This window comes from Podarcis filfolensis, assembly GCF_964270895.1.
Source record: "Podarcis filfolensis genome assembly, chromosome: 2".
In the NCBI taxonomy this organism is placed as follows: Eukaryota; Metazoa; Chordata; class Lepidosauria; order Squamata; family Lacertidae; genus Podarcis; species Podarcis filfolensis.
The window spans coordinates 43,579,454-43,606,971 of record NC_139605.1 but is presented as its reverse complement, the minus strand read 5'-3'; the positions used below and the strand labels follow the sequence as shown (position 1 = coordinate 43,606,971).

The 27,518-nt window shown below is 38.8% G+C and overlaps 1 protein-coding gene across 2 annotated transcripts in view; it reads left to right on the top strand.

Annotated features, from left to right (window-relative positions):
* Nucleotides 1-27,518, top strand: part of CACNA2D3 (calcium voltage-gated channel auxiliary subunit alpha2delta 3) — a 488,574-nt gene that overhangs the window by 224,246 nt on the left and 236,810 nt on the right. For both annotated transcript variants that reach the window (XM_083602945.1, XM_083602944.1), the window contains exons 9-11: nt 6,112-6,186; nt 16,795-16,884; nt 19,330-19,443. In XM_083602945.1, coding sequence (XP_083459071.1) covers nt 6,112-6,186; nt 16,795-16,884; nt 19,330-19,443 — 279 coding nt within the window. The remainder of the gene's footprint in view (nt 1-6,111; nt 6,187-16,794; nt 16,885-19,329; nt 19,444-27,518) is intronic.

The window sequence follows — 27,518 nt, the reverse complement described above, 5'->3', positions numbered from 1 at the left end:
TTGCTCACTACATTAATATCACTAGAAGCTCAAAAAAAAAAAAAAAAAAGGAAAGCCTAATTGCCTTCTCTATCAGCAACGGTTTATTGCCCAACAAAAACTCCAGTAAATAAGTTTCAGAGACTAAATGTGTCAACCTAATTATCAAAATATTTAAATAGGTGCATTTAGTGGTTAATCATGAGGTTAATAAGTAGTTATATTCTGCATGTTTTTTCAAAAAATACAAATTAGTGTATTTTAAGAAAATACTTTCCTTATTTATAAACCCTACCACCATCAATATTTACTGTTGGGTTGTTGTATTTAGAAAGCAAAAGTCAGTTGGTTGAAACTGCATGATTTTTGCTCTGAGTTCCTACTCCTGTGAGGAAACTTTGGCCATTTGCTTTGGATTACAACTTCCATCATCCCTCAACATTGGTTGTGCTGGCTGGGGCAGATGGGAAATGGAGTCCCTGCCCTACTCTGCCATTTACACCCCTATTTTCATGTAATGTGATGCAATAAACCTTATTTTTCTCCCATCTTCTTGCTACCTGCTTTGACACAATAGATCATTCTGTTGTCCGAAAGAAGCTTTAAAACATACTGTGAGAAAACATTGCTCCAGTTGTTGCTTATTCAAGAGAGGCAGAAAATATAACCAGGAAATGCAGTGTTCTCCTGTGTTTCCCAGCTGTGGTTGTTGGGAGGGCATGGATGGGTAAGCTCAAGGCCGGCCCAAAGCATTTTTCTGCCTCAGAGTAGAAAAATGGCGCCTTTCCCAACCATAGCCTTTGCTCCCAAGGCCGACAAACTTATTTTGGCAACTGAGGCAGAAAACCCCATGCAAACTTTCCCCGCCTGTAAAAAAAATACAGCAAGAATAAATTAAATAACAATTTGCTGCCCCTTTTTTCATAACACCCAAAATCAGCTGCTTGAGAACAGGCCCTTAATGTAAGCTGCTTGTGAGTTACATGGTACGAAAAGCAACCAACAAATATATTAAATAAATAAAATACATAAAGAACTTAGGCTTGTCTACCTTAACCAACAGTGACTTTCCAGGGTTTCGGATAGGAGTCTTTCCTAGCCCTGCATTGAGAACCTAGGGTTTAAATCTGGTTTCTTCTGTATGCAAAACATTGAGATACAGGCCTCCTCAGAAAAGTAATATAATAATAATAATAATAATAATAATAATAATAATAATAATAATAATAATAATAATAATAATTTATTATTTATACCCTGCCCATCTGGCTGAGTTTCCCCAGCCACTCTTGGCGGTTCCCAATCAAGTGTTAAAAACAATACAGCATTAAATATTAAAAACTTTCCTAAACAGGGCTGCCTTCAGATGTATTTTAAAGATAGAATAGCTGCTTATTTCCTTCACTTATGAAGGGAGGGCATTCCACAGGAGGGGCGCCACTACCGAGAAGGCCCTCTGTCTGGTTCCCTGTAATTTCACTTCTCGCAATGAGGGAACCGCCAGAAGGCCCTCGGCGCTGGATCCTTAATGACACTCTGCTACTTCTTTGTCACTTGAAATCCCCCTTGTACAATGGTGTGATTTTCAGAAATGCTCAGCCTGCTTTCACTTTCTGAAATCCCTTCTGTCTTCAAGCACATTATATAATAAATTTGGGAAACTTCCCCCCCAAATCTCTCTGTCTTGCATAGCAATAGTTTAGGTTATCTTTTCAATCATCCATGCATAGAATTATGTCTATAGTTCTCATTATCAACAATGCGAGTACATATGATCATAATTAAAAATTTAATCAACTCTTAAAATTATTGTAATTGAATACTGAAAAATAGTTCAGTGATACAGATAAATGGGTTATTTTCCTGATATGTATTGGCTTCATTTCATCCTCTAATAATTTATGTTTCTAAATATACCCATGAATAAATGGCACACAAATGTCCAATGCAGACCTTTCCAGAGTATAAACATAAAAAGATAATGTACCAAAAAAATAATTGTCGCTTTCATGGGTAAGTTATTGCAAAATCTATCTAAAATTGATGGACTAGATGATTGAATTACAAAAAGAACTGTTAAACAATGCACTTGATTTTGTGTGGCCTAAGTTAAGATATAAGGTCAGATCATCAGTGCATGAACAGAGATGTCTGTAGTAAGAAAAATAGACATTTTCTCCTGATCTGCTTTGAAGTAAAATACTAAGTCAAGCGTTAAATTAACAATATTATCATAAAAAGCATAGTGCTAATTCTGTCTGGGGCTGAAACCTGGGGACAATGCTTTTATAGAAATATGAGTTTGCCATTAAATTAACAACACCCTGGCTGGGATGGAAATTTTAATTCAATTAAAGATTTTCAGCAGTATTATAGCAACTTTATGGCAGGAGAAAAGTATTACTTCCTCAAAATATTACTTCAGCATTATTGTCTTATCATTTTGAGGAGGAAGGACAATATGGTTGACCTTAGAGATCCATCACAGTTGCTCATTTTAATATATGCAGGATAGTCCTGTATGAACTAGAAAAACTATGTGGAAGGTACCCAGAAAGGAGGAGATGATTGCAAATTCCTGTTTCAGAGTAAAAGGATAGTCATATGAAATGAACTACTGGGAAGGTGCTGTAGTTCACTGATAAAGGTTATGGCTAACAAGCAGAAGGTCTCAGATGTAATCCTTGGTATCTTCAGCTAGGACTGGGTAATCAGACTTCTGCCTGAAACTCTGGAAAACAGCTATCAGTGAAGACCAGCCTTTCCCAACCTGATGCCAGATGTTTTGAATTCCCATCAGCCCCATCCGTCAAGACCAACAAGCGTTTTAGTCCAACAACATCTTGAGGAGGACACCAGGTTGTGGAAGGCTGATGAAGACAATACTAAGCTAAATGCACCAGTGTTAAAGACTGCTTCCTGTGTAACATTGAAAACGGACTACATATAAACTTCCCATAAATTGAGTCAATTGTCCCATACTATCTACGCCAATTGCCTGAGACTTGGGCAGACATATTTCCTGCCGGAAATCTTTTAAACTGGAGGTGTTATGTGGAGACATTGTCATCTCTGAACAAGGGAATTGTCTGAATAATATATATACTTTGTATATACCAAGCCTTGTGTTTTTATCACAATGTGCACAATTTTAACTCTTATTGTGGCTTGACCACTGCATGAGAAAAGGGAGACAGATAAAGCTGGGGAATGGAGGAGTTATCAGATCAGGAGCAGAATGTGGTGAAACACAGAGGTGACAGCAGAGGAGCAGAAGCCAGAGATCTTGGATGTGAAGCATGAGAGAAATGAGAGGGAAAGGGCCAAGAAACCATGAGATGCTGTGATTTACAGAAATCGGTGGCAAAATAAATAAATGAAATATGCTGTGTCATAAAGATGTTTGTAGTGAAATATCCTGTTACTAAGGCAAAAAGAATGTGGGCTGGTCAGACTAATGCTGTACGGCACAGGAATTCCATCAGCCATGAATTCTGGATGTTAGTCACACAGCAAAGCTCTTTATTGAACTTTAAATTTGGTGGTCCCTTATTTAGCCCCATTGGAAGCTTGTATGCTGAATAGTGGGATATACATTTTTTTTTTTTGTAAGTATGCACTGAAGAGAATATCCTTGCAGGGTTTAAAAAAACGTACTATGGGTGAAAGAGGCTAACAATTGCAGCAATATTATTTTATTTTAAAAAATAAGGGAAGAATGGTAAAGACTGGAGTGAAAAATAATGCAGTCATTAAAGGGTAGAATATGAAACTGGCTTAAGCTGTGGTTCAAAGGACCCTTTGCCAATATTCTTTGGAATTCGTTTGCTTTGATTCGTAAACTTTATTTTTCACACACAAGCTACCTCCACAGAATCCACAGACTGCTGTTTACACTCCCATAAAGTCAAAAAGCAGTTTGGGGAATTGATGTAGGAAGGGCAAATGCAGCTGCTGTGTGCATTCTAATTCCCCCTTAAAATATATAAATCCCCAAACTGCTTTTTGAACTTTGATGAGTTTGAAGAGCAGTTTGGAAAGTTTTATTTTCTGGGTGGCCCCTGAAAAGAACAATCTCCCCAAGTTCAGTTGAGTGAACTCCTCTTGGTTGTGTATTTTTTATTTAAAAGAGATTATGGTCTTCACAAGGTGTTTCAATATAGAATAGAGGTCCTTTTTATGAAAGAGACATAGAGAACAATGATGTGTGGATGTTAACTGGGTTCAGAATCTTCCAGAATCCTAAGATGTCCACAAACCAATCTACCATAAAATATATAAGAAATATATTTTGCAAACAGGATATCTTTAAAACTTAAAAATACCTATGGGTATTTTTAAAACAAATTAGAATATCCCCAATTTCAGTAAATGGGGTTATCCAGAAAGTGGCCGCCAAACACGATTGCACCAAAGGGATGAGTATCTGAATTCAGATTGTTTTATTAATAGGAGATTAATATTCAGTAATGGTTGACATGGTCCAGATTAAACACCCTTGCCTGCGTGCCAGGGTAATTAATTAAGGATTATCAGAGAGCATTGAACTGTCCATATGAGTGATGGAGGCAGATGTCCAAGATGGAGCAGATTGCAACCAGTGAGTGCTTAGCTTAATTGAGGAGAAGGCACAGCACAACAAACCAAGGATGCTCTCAGGCAATTCACTAACCCTGCTCCCCCCTGTAGATGAATTATTGCAACGCTGTCTTCGTTCCCATGTGATAATTAGGCTAAATGTCTGATGGTTTCACCTACTAGTTGTGATTCTGTTGTCTCTCAGTGTCTGTGCAGAATGGGAAAAGAATCAGGTCCTCACAGCTACCATGTAAATTAAGTGGAGAGACACATAATTTTTTTAGGATTAATTGATAATTTTTATACACCAACTCCCCCGCTTGGATCCTACGTGGCTCCTCCATTCACAAAATGCAGAATTTAATTGTTGTTGTTGTTATTTAAATTTATACCCCGCCCAACTGGCTGGGTCGCTGCAGCCACTCTGGGTGCAGCCACTCTGGGTGGCTTCTAACACTCACTCAATCTTCTTCCCTGACTTTATACTGTACTCACCATTAATGTCTCATAACAAAATAATAATAATAATAATAATAATAATAATAATAATAATAATAATAATAATAATAATTTATTATTTATACCCCGCCCATCTGACTGAGTTTCCCCAGCCACTCTGGCAGCTCCCAATTGAACTGCTTATTTCCTTCACATCTGAAGGGAGGGCATTCCACAGGGCGGGCACCACTACCAAGAAGGCCCTCTGTCTGGTTCAAATGTAACTAATGTAACTGATCTGTAGTAAAGACTTTACAACCTGAAAAAAGAGACAAGAATCAGGTCCTCACATAGACATGCATTTGTACACCAAGAAAATATTGAATAAATTTTTTTAAGTAATAAAAAGGCAGACATTAGTAATAACAATCTGATCCAATACAAAAAGTCACAATAACTTTGAAATAAACAACTTATATCAAATAAAGCAATATTCAACAATATCAGCAAATAATAATTAAACAGGTTACACTTATCAGTTACAATGAAGAATTACTAAACTCTAATCAATAAAAATAACAGCAAGTCACAATGCATGAAATACCACTAAACTACTCTGCCAACTTCTCCACCTGTTATTCCCTGCACTGCATCCCACACCATTCCCAAGGGTTAACCAGCTCGCAGGTGCAGATTTTCAAGAGGGGACAGCAGGCTGTAGAGCAAAGGGGGAGGCAGGGCCACCCTTTTCTGTGAATATAAACTCTACTCACAGAAGCAAAGCTACAACAGAAACCAATGGGCAGTGCCCTGATTTAAATATTTGTTAAGAGTTTGCTCACATGATGCAGAGAACTAGTATCATCCACATTTCAGCCAGGGCCTGACATGAATGGCACATTCAAATATACATGATGGGGTAGTTTCTGATCCATCCTTTTTGAAAACAAAGTCTATAAGGCAAAGACAAAGCTTACGTGTTTGAAAGGAAACCATTGCTTTTTATGTTGGTTTTGTGTCCAGATAAATCTTCTCCATTGTTTGCTTTCATTAACTTAGATCTTTCAAAGGCTTGTATTAAATGTCCAACCTTTTCCTCCCACCCGTTGTCTGTAGTACAATGAAGAACTGCACTACGTAGAACCTTGCTTGAATGGAACATTAGTTCAAGCAGACAGAGCCAACAAAGAGGTAAGAAATAATGGAAATTGTATGAAACAGCAAAGGCCATGTGTGAGATGACTACCATGATTTCCTAACTGATGAAATCCCATTGTTTGATTGGATGCAACGTATGGTTCTTCTGCTCATTTAAACGACAGGTGTATGATGAGGCTGCATATGATCAGTGGAGATATCACTGAAGTGTGCCTCTTTCAGGTCAAGGAATGAGCTTCAGGGGCTCCGTATTTCTCCTTTCAAAGGCGGGGGAGCATCTGAAACCTTGGAATTCTTCAGTGTTGAGGAGGCTGGGTTCCTGGCTTTTTATGTGGGGAAATACAACATTTTATAAAGTGGCTGGAAATGTTGCTCCGTTAGTTCCATATAAGGACCACACCAAAAAGTCCCATGATACAGGGTGTACTTCTTGCTTAAAATAGAATCTGTATCGGACAACCATAACAATATAATAAGTATTGTTGGTTCTTTCATAAAATTCCCGTCTATTATTGAACCAGTTTTAGTCTACGTACTTGGTATAAAATCCACCAATTTTTAGGCTTTCTTCTTAATCTGTTCACTGTGTGTTTCCAGAAACAGCTCCTCACTGTGCTCATTGCTGTAACAATATTACCAGGAACTTACCCAGTCTGCCAGAAGATAATTGCTTTCAGTATCAGAATGTAAGCAAAGTAAAGGGTGGTGCAGGCAATCAGATACACATGAAGTGGTCTGGAATACTTGGCAGCCGGGGAACATTTTAGCCGATGTCTTCATAACTGCAGCTAATGAGACTAGGAATGGTTTTGAGGCTTTCAGCAAACTAGGTGACTGTGTGGTGCATTAAAGTTGGGTGGAACTGACATCTGTTGTTGGAATCTGATACAAATGTTCAAGCTCACGGATTCCTTTCTTTGGGCACAAATGAAAAAAGAGAGAAGCTAAACTTGAGCTTACATAAAAATAAGTAGGCACTCCAAGCAGAAAGGGCCGTTGACAACAAGAACCTCAAATAGATGTGACCAATAAAGGGTTAAACAAGAGTGGGCTGCAGACTCGGCTCTTGGCTCTCAAAACAAAGATCTCTGATTAATTCATTCTTTTTTTCTGCAGTCTAGAAGAGCCATTAGCTTCATTTCCCTAGATGGTCTTTGGAAAAAGCATTGTGGAGATTTGTGGTGAAGTGGTTGAAATCTCCCAAAGCATGTGGGGAGCCAAGTCGCTTCACACAAATGGCCCTCCACCACACATTTCTGTTTGAAATGGCCACCCATGTGGCAAAGTTACAGTATGAACTGAACCGAAGGTGAAGTTGTTACTCCTTCAACAACAAGTTTGATCTTGCAAGGTGTTGTTGGTCTCTGTTGGTTCCAGTATGGGCTGGCAGTGTCAAAAGCTACCTCAGCTGAACCGTCTGGGAAGGCTCTGCTGATACTCTAAGAAACACAGGGAGCTGCCTTCTCAGACCGTTTGCCCATGTAGTCTAGTATTGCCTGCTCTGACTGGCAGAGGTCTCTCACATTACCCAAACTGTATAGAATTAGGCAAATTTCCATGGAAAGCAATGTGCTGTAATTTATGCCATTAATATGAGTAAGGGGGTAGTAATGGCAAATGTATCTAGATATATTGTGGCTTTATTTTACAATTGTTCTTAAACAACCCTGCGCTTTAAGCCCATGTATAGTTTTAAGAACGCTATGATTTTGTATCTTTCTTAATGCTTCATTCTGTATTGTTTCTGGTATTGTTGTTTTACCATGTGATACAGTCTCCTTCTTTCTGCTTTTACGGATGTTACAGAGATATATATATATATATATATATACATGTTTAAGATTTGGCTGATTTTTTAAAAATCATTCTTTTAGATACCACAGAAAAAAATGTAGACCATATTCTTAGCTTTACAGTTTGCATGTTGATCCGAATTATTTTTGACAGATTGAATGTGCTGCTTTTGCCAACTGGTGTTAAGCAATGGTAAACTGACAGCTTGCTTAATGCCATTTTATTCCATTATGTACTTATTAATTAGTACTTGGTGCTACAGTAATTATACTATTGAATAGTCTGAAGATTAATTGCAGAAGCATCCTCTTGTAAAAACATGTGTCCTGTGATGGAAAATATCTTCTAGTTTTACCGCCTTCTTTAGGATGAAAAGAGGGGTGAAATATATTGTGTTCTGAAACCATACAAAGATGTTTGCCAAAGGGTAAAGATACTATACTATACTGTAAAATACTAAACTATACCATACCATACTATAAACAGGGCCCTAACATAGTTTTGAAAGACTAAAGGAGCAGTGGTGATGACTGTTAAATTTTAGCATGGTATAACACCTACAAAGCAGAAGTTCCAAAACGTCTTTAGCAATTCATAATCCAAGTTTATTAAAATATAGGGCAACATATCTCTGCATTAATAATAATAATAATGATGATGATGATGATGATAATAATAATAATAATAATAATAATAATAATAATAATAATAATTTATTACCCATCCTTCACCCTAATGTCCCGATGAAATATATTGGCTATAACCAGATTAGAATTCTCCTCTTGAAAGTTAGACAGTCTATTATTATTATTATTATTATTATTATTATTATTATTATTACTTGCTTGTATCCCACCCATCTGATTGTATTGCTCCTAAAACATGTTTATGTCATTTTTTTAAAGGTTCTAGAAAGCCTATTGTCTGGGTTTGAGTTAAAGGAGAGCTCAGCCAAGAGGTAGTCTTTAATTGTATGTTATTAGTTCATCAATCTAGAACATTCTGTGCTGTACCAGTGGGCTTCCAGTTATGCAGTAGGCCTTCCCCTTCTCCTCCTCTCCATTGCAGCTCCATTAACTCTGCTCCAGAGGGAGTCCCAATTGTGGGGCTGCAGACAGTCCACAGCAGCATTGGATGCCGCCCAATGAGCATAAGCAAAACCCCCTATGGCTGGCTTCTCATCCATGAGAAAGGGGTGCTAGTCCCATTTTCAAGACTCCAAGACATTTTTATCTGAGCTATTTTTCAGTGGCCAGATGAAAGTTGTGATTCTTTTTATGTTGTAGCATATTAATTGGTATCCTCTTCATTCTACTGTCCACTCTTAAGGGTGAGGGTAAAATTCTGCATCAACATGCTGCTCGGGGAAAAAATTACCTATTGCTGAGAGTGGATTACCAAACCTCAAGAGAGCAAACTCTCTAGATAATGGGTGGGTGGGGGATTAGCAACCATGGGTGGAGGGAGGATTTACCTTGGGACCATTGCACTGGAAGAGGAGGGCTTAACTCTGGCTCTTGCACAGTTCTTCTGACTTAAACTTTCCCCTTCCTCTGCTCGTATTAACCACACATGAAGAATAGACATGTACAGGACTGGCAACTTTTCTCACCCATAATTAAAAGTACCTTCTGAGAGAATTGGGAAAAGCTTAAATACACCCACACCTTATTAATTCCAGCACAATAGTTCTGGTTCAATAGTGTTTTCCACCCATAACCCATAGCCTGCCAACAGCTGTATTTAACCAAAGTTGGGGGCGGGGGCGGGGGAATGTTAGGATATCCAGTCTAGAGTCTCCCACATCACATCTCATTTGGCCCTGCAATGCAACATTTCTCTCTATGCTCCTTGCACAGATCAATGCAACAAATAAGTTCCTACTCTGTATACACCCCACCCATCTTAATTACAGGCATTTTGTAATAAAAAGTTGTTCCAGTAAGTATTCATGTTGTTGCTTTTTTTTTTTTTACAAAAAGTTTAATTTGTATCTACTTTAGTTGAGACTGTTCATTTGTCAGTTTATAGACAAAGAGAGTTTTGAGAAACATCTGAATCAAATGAAGTGTTTTAATGAATTGAGTTAAGTGGCAAGGTTAGTGTCAGATATGACAGGGTGATGTTAAAGTATTTGATATGTTTACATGAACAGCATGCACTAGAATAAATTTATGGGGAGGAAGCAGGCCACCTAGTTCCAAAATGTTTTATTAAGATGTTCTGTTTCTGTTATAATTATAAAACACTGGTTTTGAATAGTGTATGCTTTTTGTGTGTGTGCAATATAGGCAACTATGTAGTACCAACTGAGTTTCCAGTTGAAATTAAGTACCATAATTTGATGCAGTCAATTTGTTTTGCATTTCTATTATGCTGGCTTCTCAGTCCCATTTGAAAGGGTTCCCATAAATGTGCTTGTGCTGGTTCATTGAATTTCCCAATATGTTGCTGTAGGAGGCTTGTGATGTTTTACTTTTTATTGTCTATAGAACATCCTTTGCAAAGTGGGGTGCACACAGTGCTTTTTTGGGGAGGGAGGGGGAAACTCAAGGGTACGCAGTACCAGCACCCTTTTTTGTTTTGTTAAAAAGTGCGGTGCTTACTGTAATAATTTCATTGTGAGTACCAGAACCTATATTTTCTAGGAAAAAAAGCACTGGGTGTACACATATACTTCTGTGTCCCATATGTGCAAACCAAGAAACATACAGTGTGTGTGTAGGGGGCACACAATGGATTATGCCTTTCTATGGGTATAGGCCACCTAGTGATACTCCATGTGCAGTGTGAGGTTGGGGCTCACACAAGCCTGAAACTACACACTATGGAACCATGTGAACTACCCTCTAGACTGACGGCAGATTCGAATTTCAATTTTAATGTAGAACAGTTGCCACAAGTGGATATTCCTATCAATTTCCATGTGGTCATGTCAAAGTGCCCCTCTTTGGTGATATGGCAAATTGCCATGGCTGTAAAACTTAACAAACATGGGATTCAAATGTGTATGTGTGTGAGAGAGTTTTATCTCTGCCCCCTTCATCCCCCAGCTCCTCCAAGTTTCAGGAATAACTCTGACAGAAGAAGAGCTGGGGCTCAGAAGCACTCCAGTGCAGCTGTACGCAACCACCCCTTGGATCCCAGCTGACGTGATCTTAGGATCTAGTAGCTTGCGGTCTTGCAATGTGGGGGCATATCCATAAGAACTCTTACCTTGATATGTAAACATTTATGGGAAAAGCAATTCTGTGGTTAATCATCTACCTCTAAAGTGGTCATGTGGGTCGACCTTGCCATATTCACTCAAAACTAAAGTTCAGTGTATGGTGAAATTTGCAATCATCTTAAGTATAATGCGGGAATCTGGATTTGCATCTCCTTGAGCTAAACAGTAAAAACATACATTTCTGCTCTTACATAGTACCAGTCTGGTTTATATTATAGTTTTGTTATTAAGCTGGTCTTGCCTTTCAGTGTATCAATTTGTAAAACATTCATTTTTTTCTTTTCTTTTCAAAGTGGGAAATAGTGCAGACAGTATTTTATCATTGTCTGTACTTTTCCTGCAAAATTACAAACATGTGCAATTGCCTGGTTTAATACGTGTTTAGTTGGGCCAAGAGGTTTTCATGTCTGAGAAACTCCATATTACAATTTCCTACCTCTTAGGAATTATATGACTATCTGATTTAATGCAACTCCACATTTACGGCAACAGTATCGCAATTTGCATTTTTGCTTTATACATTAAGCTCTCTCTTACACACATTATTCTAAATACTTCCAGATGAAATTAAGTTGACAGAGCATCTCAGTGATAGATACATAATAAATGAAATTAGGAATCAACCCCTATATATATTGCAACTATAGCTGTGGCAGTGAGATCTATGATGCTGGTTGGCTGAACTGGTATAATGACACAGAATGTTCAGCTATCTCATTTATGTTCCTATTGCCCAGTCAATTTATGGCACGATAAAAGCATTTTCCTCATTTGTTGTGCCCAGCCCTCATATCTTTTTTTTACCTTATGTTATTATTATTAAAAAGAATGTATCCCATCTTTTGGTAGCGTTCAAGGTGGATAGCAATATGAATTTAAAGATATCAAAAAAATATGGATTTGTTTTTTAACTTCTTCTTTAACTATTTGTTTTTTGTATGAATTTTTGTATTTTTTGTGTTTTCTTTTTTATTGTTTATCCTTTTTTGTGGTTTTTTTTTTTCATTCTGTAAAACTCTACTTGTTCTGTAAAACCCCAATAAATATTTATAAAAAAAAACAACAAGGTGGATAGCAATATACAATCAAATTTCAGAGTATAACAAAAGTTGTTCCTTCCTCTCTCTGCAGCAATGTGAACCTTCTGTTGAATTTTATTTCATCAGCACAGGGTCATATCCAGTTGTGTCTCTTTACTCACAGAAGGCTTCCATGAATGGGAAGTGGAGGTAATTTCTCCAGTTTTTCCTGCAGCCACCTACCAGACTTTCCTTTAACCGACTGGAGCAAACTGGAATCTTATTGCATCAACCTAACTGAAGAAGAGATTTATACTCTTACTTTTGAGTAAACATATACATGGCTGGGTTTTCAGGCTTCCAAATTATTGGAGCCAAGTTGAGAACAGGAACCCAGTTATGAATAGGTATCTGCTAGCAATACAATTGACATGTAGAATTGGAAAATTTTGAAAAAGAAATTCCCCAGTTTGGAAGTCAAGAGTTAATTATAGGCCAAACCCAAATTACTCAGAATTTGAGCCTCATATTGAAACGACTCAACACCAACTCTCCCTGCTCCTACTTAATAAAATATGTTCCCTTTCTGTTGAAAATTAGCTTTCTGTGACAATGATAGGGACTGCTGCTGGGGCCTTTAGCAGGCAGCAGCAGAAACATGTGTGCCAGGTTCTTGAGAATTGTGATTTGGGATCCAGAAACCCTGGGAAACTACAAAGTTGCATCAAAGTACAGGGGTTGTATCCAGTGCTGTGCGAAGAGAGTTCCACTCATGCTGTAGAACTTCTGTTTTCCTCTCCTCCCATGCAGGTTGCCAAAATCTGCTCCGAGGGTTCCCCAATCTGATGCTGATTTTGAGGGGCAGGGATGGGGTGAGGTGGAGGGTACAGGGGGAAAAAGGAAGTTCTATGGCAAACATAGAAGCCTGTTGTGCCTTCAGAGCTGCAACTTTGGATATAGCCCCAGAAATCCTGGTGTTCATTTCCTTGAGCAATCTCAGCAGCAAAATGCGTAATGCTGGTGGTCAACAAAAGAGGTTTAAAGACTGTCTCAAGGCAAATTTTAAAAAATGTAGTATAAACACTGACAACTGGGAAACACTGGCCTGTGAGCACTCCAGTTGGAGAACAGCCTTTACAAAAGGTGTCATGGACTTTGAAGGTACTCAAACTCAGAACGCAAGGGAGAAATGTGCTAAAAGGAAGGCACGCTTGGCAAATCCACACCATGATCAACTCCCACCCGGGAACCAATGTCCCCACTGTTGAAGGATGTGTGGGTAAAGAATTGGCCTCCACAGTCACTTACAGACTCATTCTTAAAACCGTGTTTATGGAAGACAATCTTACTCGGCTATGAGTCATTGCCAAAGAAGAAGAAGAAGAACTCTTGTCCATTTTGTTGTGTTTAAGATATCCTGTCAGCCGTCCCAAGGTCTTTGGATAGTAGATGGGGAATAGATAAATAAATAAATTTGCTTATTTCCTGAGTACACACAGTGAAATTCTGTTTACATTGGTGAATATTTATTTGCCAACTTTTGTAGTGGTTTTTCTTTGATCGTACACTGTTTGTTTCAGATTGTAATCAAAGTTTCCCCACAATGTTTTTTTCTAAAATTAATTGGTTGATTATTCTAATGCATGCCACTGTCTAATTAACATCATGTTAGCGTATAAATATAATGGGGAAAGGCTTACTGCAAGCTTAAAAATTTAAAATCCAAAGAAGTGCTACTGGGGAAACATTCATGCTGAAGAGGCTAAAAAAGTTTTCCCATCTCGTTTCCTATTAATGTTAAAGGAACACTTTTTTGATTTGTCCCATAGGTGCGTTTCGGTACAGTCTAATTCATGGTTTCAGTTTCAGAAGTGCAAGGTTAAGGTGGGTGAGAGTTAGACTGTTCCCATATTTAATTAGGGAAGTTTATTGTTCCCCATTGGAAATATTCAAAAGTTTAAGTCTGCTTATGTTTTCAGTTCCGAAATGTTGCATCACATTCCTTCCCTCCGCTCACACAAGCCACAGGGACTACTTGTAGCTACAAATGGTGTTATATCTCATGCACCAAGCCACCAGTGTTCCTGCTGTCTTTCCAGAATTGTAACGCTGCTGGAGATTGAATGGTGTGGTAATGCCAAGGCAGATGCCATGGTGCACAGGACTTTGGTGTAGTCAAAGGGTCCACGTTGGGATGCCTTTGCCATTCCCTTGAGTTTTCATCGGCAGTTTCTAGGGTTTGGACACCGCTTTGTGAGTTTGAATTTCGAGAAACAGTTTGAAAAGCTACTCAAGTAGTGTATCCATAGCAGTGACCAGAGGAGGAATGACTGCTGAGAGGAGTGCAGAGAGAAGAAACACCATGGTGCATCTGCAGCAACACAACTGGACACCTTCTTCCCCACCTGCAACAAAACATGTATTTTCCACATCAGTCTCTACAGCTACAGCAGGAGCTGCAACCTTCCAACAGTTTGACTGCAATGGTGTACTCCTCCCTTGTCTCATGACAGGCAGATGCCAACCAACAAAGAACTAGAGGGTTAATCTGTCCAAACCTTGGTTATGCAGATTTTATTTTTAATCTCAGGGATAACTGCCCTCCAAATGGTACTGAACTACAACTCCCATCATTCCTGACCATTACCTATGGGTTGATGGGAGTCCAACATCACCTAGAGCGCATCACATTGGCTGGCCTTGATGTAGCTTTACAGTTAATAGCTGTGCCCATAATGATGTGTGTAGTTGCAATAGGATAGTGAAATTTGCCTTCAGAAGGGACAAGATGCATTAATGGAACATGGACTCTCTTGGCCTTTTCTCAGCTTTATAACATAGTTTAGAGGTTTGCAATGTAACATAACCACCAGAAGCCGACTCTCAAGATAGCTTTATAAATCTGAATATCTCTCCCCCCCCCACCTCCATCCCTGTTCTGGTCCCTAGATTTTATATTCATGATATGCTTTCTAAGTTAAGAAGATAAAATGTCACTAGCATTTAAAATGAAACATGTTGGAATAGACATATTTCTCAACGTTTGCTTAAATTTTAATAGCAAAATGCTGTGAAACACATTCCACAATCTTGGCTACAAGATTCATTATGCCTTAACTGCTTATTTAGATCAACAAGATTTTGCCGTTAGGTGTTTTGAAATATTGAGCTGTGTGAACCATATTTACTGGGTCACCATGAACATTAAGCTACACTAATTGCATTGGAAAACCTGCCTAGTTTTGCAGCAGCAACATATGCTTCAAAATTGCCTTAAGCAGGGATTTTTTTCCTTCTTAACTTATGAAAGTTTCATAATATTTTTTCATCTACTAAACCATGTGAATGCATTATTTCACTAAAGAGCAGGAAAAAATGCTTCACAGAGAAAATTTAGAAAAATAACTCATACAAGGAATTAGTGCGTACAATTTCCTTTTATAGAACCCTATTTAACAGTGTGCCACTCTTTTCCTTATTAAATCTAAAGGCTACATTTTCATATATATTTTCGTGTGTGTAATTTTTTTTTAAATTACTGGTTTTTAGAAAGGGCTGTTGCATACTGAGCATTTTCAGTCATTTAAAAGAAAATAAAAAGATACAGCAGGCAAAACGAATATGAAATAAAATTCATCCTACTGCAAGTATCTTGAGTTCCATAGGCATGGCTGTATTTGTCTGTCGCATCTGAAGAAACAGAGCATTGTGCCACCTTAAAGACTAGCAAACGGATTGTGTTAAAACAGAGCCTGTGCTGTATTCATAGTACCTCTTGTCTATGCCACCTGTTGGTGATGGTTGTATATATGCAATCTGCTGACTTAGAGCATTGTCTCTTGTTTGCCTAGGACAGTGCAGGCAGCAGCAACCTCCATTTTGTGTTTCAGATGCCACTAGTCTCTTGTGAGGCCACACCTAGGCCCTGCCTTCTGGAGCTCTGAGGAAGCTTTGTCTTTCTACTTTGTTTGGACTAGCCATCTTGAGCAGTATTCCCTTCCTTCCTTGTTCTCCCTTCCTCCTAGTTCTCCCCTTTCCACGGTTGACAATAGAAGTTTGATATTGTGACCAGACAGCCGCCATGTCTTCCTGTACAGGAGTCCACTGAATTTCATTCTCTGTGGAGACAACACTGTGCATTCTTTAGACAATTTTAAATACTTACTGATTAACAGTTAATGTAAATATCATTGAATCATATAACCTGGTTAAGAAGCATTGTTCTGTCCCCAGATAACCTATATAGCACACTTTGGACTTAACTTTGAATCATATATCTTATGATTTTTGTGAACTTGTTCACTTGGTTTTTATTGTTGTTGTATATTCTTCAGTACTTTTTCTTTATAAATTGTCACAATAAATATATCTGACAGGCACACTTTTCTTTAAAAGTTTAAAGCGTTCTTCTTGAAACCAGAGGGGCAAAGACCTGCTTTATTTGAGCTTTTGTTTTCAGAATTCGTAAAAAGCACCTGATGCTGTTCCAGAAGCCACATTCCTTGATTTTGCCTTTAAGATTTCAAGGGTAGGTGTAAAGCAAAAATCTTCACAAATACGTTGATTGAAACACCATTTATTTTCTTCTCACCTCCCCAGCACTTCAGGGAGCACCTTGACAAACTTTTTGCCAAAGGAATCGGAATGTTGGATATAGCTTTAATTGAAGCTTTCAACATGCTCAGTGATGTAAGTTACTGCTTTTTGCTAAGTTTTGTTGTTATTGGCCTTTATAAGTTTTGTATTTTGTTTCAGTTGTCACCTGCTTAGGCTGGGGTATTGTTTGGGGTTTTTTGTTGTTGTGGGAAGTTGTGGCTGTTGGGTTGTTGGGGTTTTTGTATCTTTATTACAGATCTTCTGATTTATGTGGAAACTGTTAAGTTTTGTGCATTTTTTATGTTTTACTTATTCTTTACAACTACTTTTGTTATATTGTATTTTTGTATTTTTTCATGTTGTAAGCTAACTTGAGCATGGTTTAAACTGTGGAAACACACATACATGTATGTATGTATGTATCCTTCTATGAAAAAAATTAATGGTTTCCTCCTGCATTCTTACAGATACAGATTAGTATCAAAAGACACTGTGCTATATTTTTAGAGTGATAATTTAGGTAATTTTCTTTTTATCCAGCAGTATGTGGTATGTAAATCTATTCTTCAGAATTACAGGTTGGCACATTCTCATGCTTAAATGTGTTCTTCTTATGTTAGTCTACTGAGTCTTGCTTTTCAGACTGGTTCATAGGCTATAGCATTTAAGCTTGACTAATTTTCACTTATAATTTCTTGTATTTTAGTATAACTTAGCTTGCTAAAGAGCTAATAGTTGTTGGTACAAATGATTTTGAAAGATGTGATCGTAACTATGTCCAAACTCTCCCCAACATTTGATAAATTCAACTCCCATAGGTTTCTGCAGGACTACAGAAATGCTTGTTTCAGCAGTCAATGTCTGCTATATCATGTGACAACTGCAATTATCTCTTTTGGGGATAAATGTGATCTTTGCCGTGATTATCTTTTTTTTTAAAAAAAGTCTTAACCAATTAAATAAAAATCTGTGACATTTCAAAGACTGTTAATCACAACCAAGAGCTACAAATGTCAGGATGCATCGAAATTTTCAGTGGTAACTGATGAATCACTGAGTTAATTGTAGTTCATTATAAGGCTCTTGTCATTGTTATTATTATGGAAAAGACTTTCATCACTCCTTCTATTCAATAAAAATTAAAAAAAAAGTTCTAGACACATATGAGGAGATATTACTCATCAAAGCATTTACATTTAATCACCTGCTTTAAAAAGAGAATACGGTAGCTTATTCTGTGGAATATGATAGATTCAGACAGAATAAAGCAATGTTTTAAAATAAAGAGATGAAGACAGCCCACCTCCAAGGTATTTTAATACACCATTTCTTTTTTTACATACGGTCCTTGATTTAGTTCAGGAAGAACAACAGGTGCCTTTAGACACGGGAAATGTCCCTTTTCAAAAAGGGTTTTCTACTTTTAGAAGTCATGGGCCCTGATTTGGCTGGTTTTATCTTGGCAAGTTGCCATTGAACGCCACATTTGACCATTACTTAGTGGTTGCCAAGTTATAACCCCAGAGGTAATCCCAGAAGTGAAAGAAAATGCAGGTGCGATTTTCCCCACCCTCTCCTCCAATCACCCCATTTTCAGCAAGGCAGACTTGTTTCCCATCATAGTAGGGAATCCAAGTAGATGGAATCTAAGGCTCAGTAACAGCACTGAGGGAGGAGTCTTCTGCTTGGTTGTTAAAGAAACAAACACAACCTCCTGTTACTTACTGGCACCTATGCCATTACCCAATTACTGTGTTGCTACATTTGCTGCACAGTCATTGATATAATCTCTTTCTAGATGGGGTGATCTGGGCACTACAAGAACTCCTATTAAAACTGCCTTCCTTACAAAGGGAGGTTGGTTTAACTGGAAAAAGATTTGACTGCTAGATTAATTCATGCCCCAGTTTCTAATATGAGCATGCAGAATTACAGATAACATAATTACTTTGTGCAAAGGAAACATTATGGTGGAACCTTGGTTTCTGTACTTCATTGGTGGCTAAACAATTGGTGGGGTCAGGATGGGACAGAAAAGTTACAGGGTGCCTGAGAAGATGAGGGAGTCTTATCTGCTTTGAAAAATCTATAGATTTAATTTGTGTTTGGGATTGGGTGTAGGTGTGAGTCCAGGGGAAGTAGCGGGTAGGAGTCCAAGAAGATAAATACCCTAAATTGAAAAAAGAGCCATGAGTAAAATGGGAGTTGTATTTTCCCCTCGCCATTGTGATTGTAAATCCCATTCACCTTAACATTAAAAAAAACATGCCAAAATTGTGGCATATTTCCTGCAAATTTCTTTGATTTAAGAAGGTGTACATTTATAGCCCTGATGTAGTACTAAATTCCATAGGGGTTTCATCTGCAGCTTGCTTTTTTTTGAGGGAACAAGCAGGAAAGGGATGGCTATAGCACTGGATGCTTTTCAGTAAAGCATATGCACACTGGAATTATGAGCATGGTTTTCTTACAGCAAATACTCATTTGCCTAGCTAAGTATGCCAGAACTCAATGAATATTTGTTTGCTTGTTTCCCAGTTCAATCATACAGGACAAGGGAGTATTTGCAGTCAAGCCATAATGCTGATTACGGATGGTGCTGTGGACACTTATGATGCCATTTTTGAAAAGTATAATTGGCCGGATAGGAAGGTAAGTCCATTATATCTTGTATCTGTGAAACAATGTATCTGATGATGACAAAAAAACCATGCCAAAATTGTGGCATATTTCGTGCAAATTTCTTTGATTTAAGAAGGTGTACATTTATAGCCCTGATGCTCTCAAATACAAATATTCTCTACTAGTGGAACCTTGACCAACAGAGTTGTGCTCTAAGGCAGATATTTGTCAACTGAAAAGCAGAGCAAACAATATCAGGTAAGCTTCGATCTGGATTAAGAATGACCAGGAGTATGCTTTTGTGCTTGCAGGCTTCTCAAGAGCATTTGGTTGGCCATTGTGAGAACAGAATGCTGGACTATATGGGCCTTTGGCCTGATCTAGCAGGGCTCTTCTTATCTTATTATATGTGTGTTTGCTGCGTTTTAAAAACCCAACCAAACTTAGAATGGATCATTTCCTGTGTAAATGCATCTTCTCCTAACTGTTGCTTTTAAAAAAGTGGTGTTGAGAAACTGCATATTTATGGAAGGATGCATGAGACAGGAAAGAGTGTGGCTTTGAGATTTGGGGAGAACTTTAAAGAAATGCGCTTGACATTTCGTTTGGTAGAGCTAGGTCCTGGTTGCGTTTTTGGACCAGCCTCCACTGACTTTAATTGGGGAGTAGGAGAAATGAAGAGTGGAAACAATGCAACAATTTGTAATGCTAGAATTCAACAATGGCAACTCACCGTCTGTAGTTGCATTTCAAAGGCTCACTTATCATTCCATGCTAATAACTTGGGAGCACTTCAACCTCAGGGACCTCTAATTTTGCCCATGCTGAACATACTTATAAATCTGCTGCTGGGTTTGCATGACTATTTTCCTTTTTTTTAAAAAAAAAATGAATTGTTTTACCATTTGTGGGGCAGCTCAGTGACAGCATAAAATACTGAATTGGGGTGTATTTAGTAATCTGTCTGCTTTAGAGTATTCCCATTTACTTTACTAGACTTTGGGGTAAAATGGCATAGAAATTGTGACACAGCTAGAGTATAATTTCACAGCTTTAAACAACAGTGAAATTATACTCTAGCCGTGTATCTCTGATTTTTGGGAAAGACAGCTAGACCTAGTAAAGTTGAAATGAAGGTGTGAGTATCTGCTAATTGTCTGGGATTGACTCAGGAATTAATTTCTTCTGATGATTTTATAGAAAATCACCCTTGCCATTCACGAAATAAAAAATGCAAAATGAGCTGCTGTGAAAAGAATTATAATGGTTAGTAATTGTGTTTATGCTGCATGATCAGGCAGGATGTGCTTTGTCAGTAGTTGCCTTTTAAAAACATTTTTTTGAGAAAATAATAATTCCATTTATGAATTGCTTCCTATAACACATCTTGAAATGATTTAACAACAAAAACATACATAAAGCAATTTCATATATAAAACCAGCTTCAAATCAGATACAGACTAGGATAAAAATAACTTAAAAGGCTTATTTGTAAAGGAAGGTATTCAATAGGTGGTAAAAGGCAAGCTGCGGGAGGCAGTGGAAGACAGGTTTGCCTGGCGTGCTCTGGTCCATGGGGTCACAAAGAGTCGGACATGACTAAACGACTAAACAACAAAAGGCAAAGAGACATGCTGCCTGTCTGATATGTAAAGGGATGGAGTTCTGAAGGCTTGATAAGTGCTGCCAGGCTAAAGGCCCAATTCCTGCATCATACAGATGGACCTCTTGCTGAGATGGTATCTGCATGAGGCTCTCTCCTGCGAAGTACAGGGCTTGTTCGGTTAAATAGGGATGAGACCATCTCATAGGTATCCTGGTCCCAAGGGCTTTGTACATTAGTACCAGCACATTGAACTTAAATGAGATACACTTCCAAATCCTGTGGAGAAAAGGACTTCCACCCAAGGTCTGCTTATTCAGGAGTATTGCTGTGTTGGTATGAGGTATGAGATGGGCAAGGCAATATCTTAAATGCATGAGTTTGAGTCAGAAACAACAGTACGTGTTTTGAATTTCGCAGTTGAAAGTTGGCTGGGCTTGTAGAACTGACTAGAAATTAGAAATCTAAGGTCATTCCTGTTGGAAGATGATGGTTTAGGACTGCAGAATGTGTGCTGGCTGAAGTGCTGTCCTGGAATCTAGTCGGACTTTCTGGCAGTAGCTGTGGAAGAGCACACTTTAGTGCCCTGAAGCCTGTGAAAATTAGGACCAACATACACGTAATTGTCTTAGGGTCAGCTTGCTGAGGCTCCCTGCCATGTGCACACAGTATGCGTTTGTGGCCCATAGTGAATCCAGGTGAGATTTCTAATCTCAAAAAAGGGTTCAGCACTGGTGATCTGATGTTCTCTGGGCTTTGTGCATGCATTTTGGGCTTTATTTTTTGTTCCCCTTTTGCCCTTTCCACCTGGAAGCAGGAAGAGGTCTGAAAGGAAGCAGTCTTTGATACACAATCTTAGATACAAAAGAACCAGGGCCAAGGTTTGCATACAAAGGTGCCCTGAATCATTCATATCTCATTGAAGCCATTAAAAATGGTAAATGTTCTTATACAACGGTACACTGAATTATATCACACATTAACCATTACATGGGTGGAAACAAAACCTCAGTTAGTTAAGTATTTTTATTGATTTTTATTGATTTAACAGGGGCAGCTGCCCTTCCCTGCCCCCCTTAGCTACGTCCAAGAACCATTATGAACAGAGTAAAAAAAAAACACATATGCAAAGGTACCCCAAATTTTATCCCACACAAAACCATTAAAGACAGTAAAATTTCACATGCAAAGGTATCCTGAATTGTACTGTACCCTGTTGCCCCTGATAATTGTATACCTCATGATAACTTAGTTCAAAGTAGATGTAGTAGATGAAATATAAAAATATTATTTGCCTTGTGTCTTTGGGTTTTCTTCCCCTAATATTGTGTGATGTTAATGGTATAAATGCACCTTATTTGCATGGTATGGCAGCAGTAGCATCTTCATACATATGAAGGACAGTGTAGATAATCAAAACTGACACATTTCTTCACTTGACACTGATGCTGTTGGCAGCTATTCATTTTGTCATTAAAACCTTTATAAAAGATGTGAAGGGAAGCAGCCTTATTGGCTAGTCTCTGCTGGAGTACATGATGCACATGTCACAGTCACTTTATGGCTCAAACTATACAGTCTATTTATACAGTTGCCACTGCTGCTTCCTAAACTTTAGCTCTGGCACCAATCAGGGAACCAGTCATCGATGCCTAGGAAGTTGATTGTGTACCTAGGTATGACTCATGTGAAGGCAGTCAGGAGGCTAATCCTGGCCTCCTGTGTGTTAAGTGTAACTTCTGCAGCATGGAGCAGGTTTTTTGTTTTTAAACTTATTTAGGGTCTCACTAGGGACGCGGGTGGCGCTGTGGGTAAAACCTCAGAGCCTAGGACTTGCCGGCGGTTCGAATCCCCGCGGCGGGGTGCGCTCCCGTTGCTCAGTCCCAGCGCCTGCCAACCTAGCAGTTCAAAAGCACCCCTGGGTGCAAGTAGATAAATAGGGACCGCTTACCAGCGGGAAGGTAAACGGCGTTTCCGTGTGCTGCGCTGGCTCGCCAGATGCAGCTTCGTCACGCTGGCCACGTGACCCGGAAGTGTCTTCGGACAGCGCTGGCCCCTGGCCTCTTAAGCGAGATGGGCGCGCAACCCCAGAGTCGGACACGACTGGCCCGTACGGGCAGGGGTACCTTTACCTTTACTAGGGTCTCACTGCAACTCAGAAGTCTGACCTTTCATGGTTTTAAGCTTCATGGATAACCTGCACAAGTAGAAACCAAGATGTTTAGTTTTATAAAATAAAGACTCATGAGTAAAGCACCATACAAGTCCGAGCTGAGGCAACTATAAAATGCCGCATTTCAGTGAACAAACTGTAACCCTGCAGTGTACAAGAGTACCTGTAGAGAGCTTCTAAAAAGTAGAAAGGGTAGCATATGGTTCTCCCCCTCACTTTCCACAAGGGTAAAATAATGTTTAAGAACATTAACATCCATTTGGCAAAATGGATAGCTGGACCACGACATAACCGCAGTGACCATTTATCTGTTTCCTCTAGACTGCCATCTACAAGGAGATTAAAGCATTCCCTAGAATGTTAACCAACCCTGTGTAGCTTAGCAATATGCTGATGCTACACGCACGGAACATTAGGAACGGCAAATCGCTGTTGTCCTGGTGTTATTAAATTGATTTTCTTTTCTTAAGAAAGAGTCAGAATATTTCAAAGGTCAGTGTGTACTGTGTGTTGAATCATGAGGTGTCTCATGAGCAAAAGGAAGGATTCAGACACCTTCTAGGGCATTGTAACCTGAAACAGGATGATTATCTACCCTTTGAGGGCTTTCTTGCTGTTACGATTTTGTAGTGAAATGGAATATAGTTTTCCAAATTGGGAATGTGAGGGGGAAATTAGATCCATGGGTAAAGTGCATATTTGGCATGTAGAACTTCCAGTTTCCTTTCTTGCATCTCTAATTAAATGATCTCAAGTAGGAGAATGGTGGCTATGATCCTGATACTTCTGCTGCTTCTCAAAGTGTGGCAAAGATCTTTGGTGGGAATTTCCATCATACCTACTCTGAATGCACTGGGCATCTTAAGCACAGTCTACACTTCTTCCTCTGTGGGAAGCTGCTAAAAGCCTTCCCAGCCTGTTGTGTGAGCCATACATACACAATAATGTTCTGGATTTTTTCCTGATTTGGGTGCCCTTTTAGAGAATAATTTTCATGCTATGTACATGTGTATACTATAGGTATCTCCTGGGTATTTTTGAAAAAATAATAATCTGGGTGGCTTCAGTGTGGAGCCATCTGAGTTCAGCATTAGAGGAGGAGGAGGAGGAGGAGGAGGAGGAGGAGGAGGAGGAGGAGGAGGAGGAGGAGAAGAAGCCCGGTGGGCAATGGGGAATCATCAGACATTAACAAGTACAAATGGAAGATCAGAATTCTGAGTAATCTTCGTTATGACCCCTAATATTTGGGACTGATATTAACACTATTTGACTATTAGCTATGAGAAGGATGGGCGTTTATTAAATTAGTTATCAACATTAGTAGACTTAATTGATTGTTTCCCATGCCCACCAGAAAGCAAGTCCTACAGCATATACAGTTCTGTGCAAAGGTTTTAAATACTGGAGTTATTTTTAGCACTATAACATAACCATCTCTACAGCTCTTACTTTAATTGGTTGTATAAAAAGTTGAGGTGACTTATACATCAGAGTAAATACATTCTGTTTTTATGGGAAAACGTTGGAGCACCGACTTCCGTTAAGCTTTAATCTAAATAGCTGAGGTTTCCCTTAAGAGCAATCAAAGAATATTTCCTGGTTTATAACATGGAAGATGAGTTGAATTTATGGCTGGATGCTCCGCAGTGTCTTTGTTTTGTGGTGTTTCTTCCTTGGGGATTCATATCTTGAAAATACACCTCAGAATCATGAATCACTAGGGACTCATTAATGGAGAACATATCTCACTGCACTGTAATTTTTCATTGTATAATTCACCATCTGTTGTTTGACATGCTGCTAAAAAATTAGAAGCCATCATGAGTACCTCAATAATAGTAGAAATGTGAAGTTGTTCTGTGTTATGATTTAATAAAATAGGCTGACTCCACAACTGAACTAACAAAAGACCATTCTATTTTTTATTTTCTTTTTTCTTTTAAATAGCTCTTATGCTGAAGATTAGTTATTTTATACATTTTTATCTTGCTTTTTTGTTAATTACCTGCCTACATTCTATTTCTAGAATGAAAAATCATTAGCATTAGAAGGTACCTTAGAGGCCATCTAGTCACAAGCACACACACAGAGTCTATTGTGCAGCCATGGTACCCCTGACATATGACTGTCCCATATCTGCTTAAATATATTCAGTGAAGGAGAACGCCTCCCTCCCCACCTCCCAAGGCTGTCTATAACAAGGTCGGGGAGCTCTTTGGAAATTTCTCCTAAAGCTTTGTCCAAATTTGCTTTCTTGCAATTTCCACCCACTGGCTCTAGTCTTACCCTTTGGATCAGCAGAGAGCAACCCAAAGATTTAGCATCTGTTTCTCTTGCCAGTGGTGGATTTTGGGCTCTCAAATTTCAGCAGGGCCCCATGGGGGGGACACATAGGGGGAGAACAGGCATAAGAGAAGCTCTCCAGACATTAAACCAGTTCTTCATCAATGAAAACAAGTTGTCTTTTCCATGTGAGTATATTTTGTTTGAATCAGAACTACAGTCTTGCACTGATACAGCAGAGAAGGTTTGGTATGCCCAGCAAGGGCTATGGAATTATCCAGTCCAAGGACCAGCTGAAAAAACAACCCCTCATTGACAAATGGGAACCATATGATCTGTCGCAGAGATCGCTACTTTTATATAATAGTGGGAAAGAACTTTGGATAGTCAGGAGGCATAACTTATTGTCCTTCTGAGTTCTCAGAAGTTGCCTTCACCAGTCTTTGAATGCATTTTGATTTGTGCAACTTTCTGTAAGGTGCTGGACACCAGGGGGCAGGAACATGGTCTGATGGAGGTTTGGTGGAGGAAATATTCAGGGTTTGGCTGTGGATCCAAGTAATACTGTTTCCAGGAACATGATCATGATCATTAAATGGCATCCAGGAACTGTAGTCAACTCTTTTTTAAAATGTTGAATTTAAACCAAAATGTGTGCAGCAAAGCAACCAATCAAGTGATGGATTACGTGTTAATCTTCCTTGCCCAGGAAAAGCTCTGTGTTATCTTTTATGCCCACCTTAACTGAAAAAGAAATTTTCTTTTCCCCCTCTCTTTTTTGGGGGATAGCAAACGCCTGTGTTTAATTACCTTAAAACTGACTATTGTGCGGAACCAGATATATTTTTAAATATGCTTGCTAATTTCATTTCATAAGAAAAGCATACTGTGGAACAAAAAGAAAGCGATGAAGTCTATTTTTTTTTCATTCTTCTGTGAGAACTATCTGCAAAAAGAGAAGCAGTTAATCATTTCTTTAAGTAAATGTGCACGCAAGCTAAATTGTACCAGCTGAAACATCTGTGACAGAAACAAGTGGATTACTATAAACATTTCCCGGAGATTTGAATGATTTTGCTTTGATCAAGTTCACACCCCTATTTTTATGTTCACTTCCCATGAAAATTCATATCTGTGTCTGAGGAAGAGAAGAGAATATGATCATGTGTTTTAATTTAGATTGCATACAAAACTTATGCACATGAAAGGGCTGAGCCATGGCTGCACAAGCAGTCTTATTTCTGGTTCTGCCAAGCTGCTTGCTTGTGGCCCACAGACGTGGCAAAGTTACTTACGGGACACACTGCTCCTGGTGCCACTATAGTGATGAAGCATCCATGACAGCACAACAGCTTCACATGCCATAGAAGCCTTGAGTGACTATTCTGATTTATCTGTAATTGGTACCCCTAAGGGACAGTAGCAGAGTAGCAAGACCCTGTGGCAGTTATAGCATCAAAAAGATAAGGCAGTGAGCAGCAGACATAGCACCCAAGATAGCAAGGGTGACCGGCAGTTGAAGCTCTATAGAGAGGTCCTGTTGAACAACTTACTCCATAGCAGGATGGAGATGAACTGAGTCATTGTGAGCCTTTTCCTCCAGTCTACTCCTCAGCATTTGATACCATTGACCAAGGTATGCTTCTGGAGCTGGTGCTTGGAGACATGGTACTACAGTGGTGCCTCGCAAGACGAAATTAATTCGTTCCACGAATTTTTTCATCTAGCGAATTTTTCGTCTTGCGAAGCATGAAATCCCATAGGAATGCATTGAAAATCAATTAATGCGTTCCTATGGTCAAAAAAAGTCCAAACAAAGCCAAATTTGGTACAACAAGAGTTTATTAAGTGCTCTTTAAAGTCACACATACTGTAAAGAGCATTTCAAAATTCAAACCCAGAATTTTTTTAAAAAAACAGCAGAGTGCCCCAATGGTCACAAAAAATCATAAAAATGCAGAAAAAAAACACACAAGCTTCCAGATTCTTGCAGACCCCTCCCCAACACCAAGTCCTTGAATTCCAAACACCCAACCCAAAATCCAA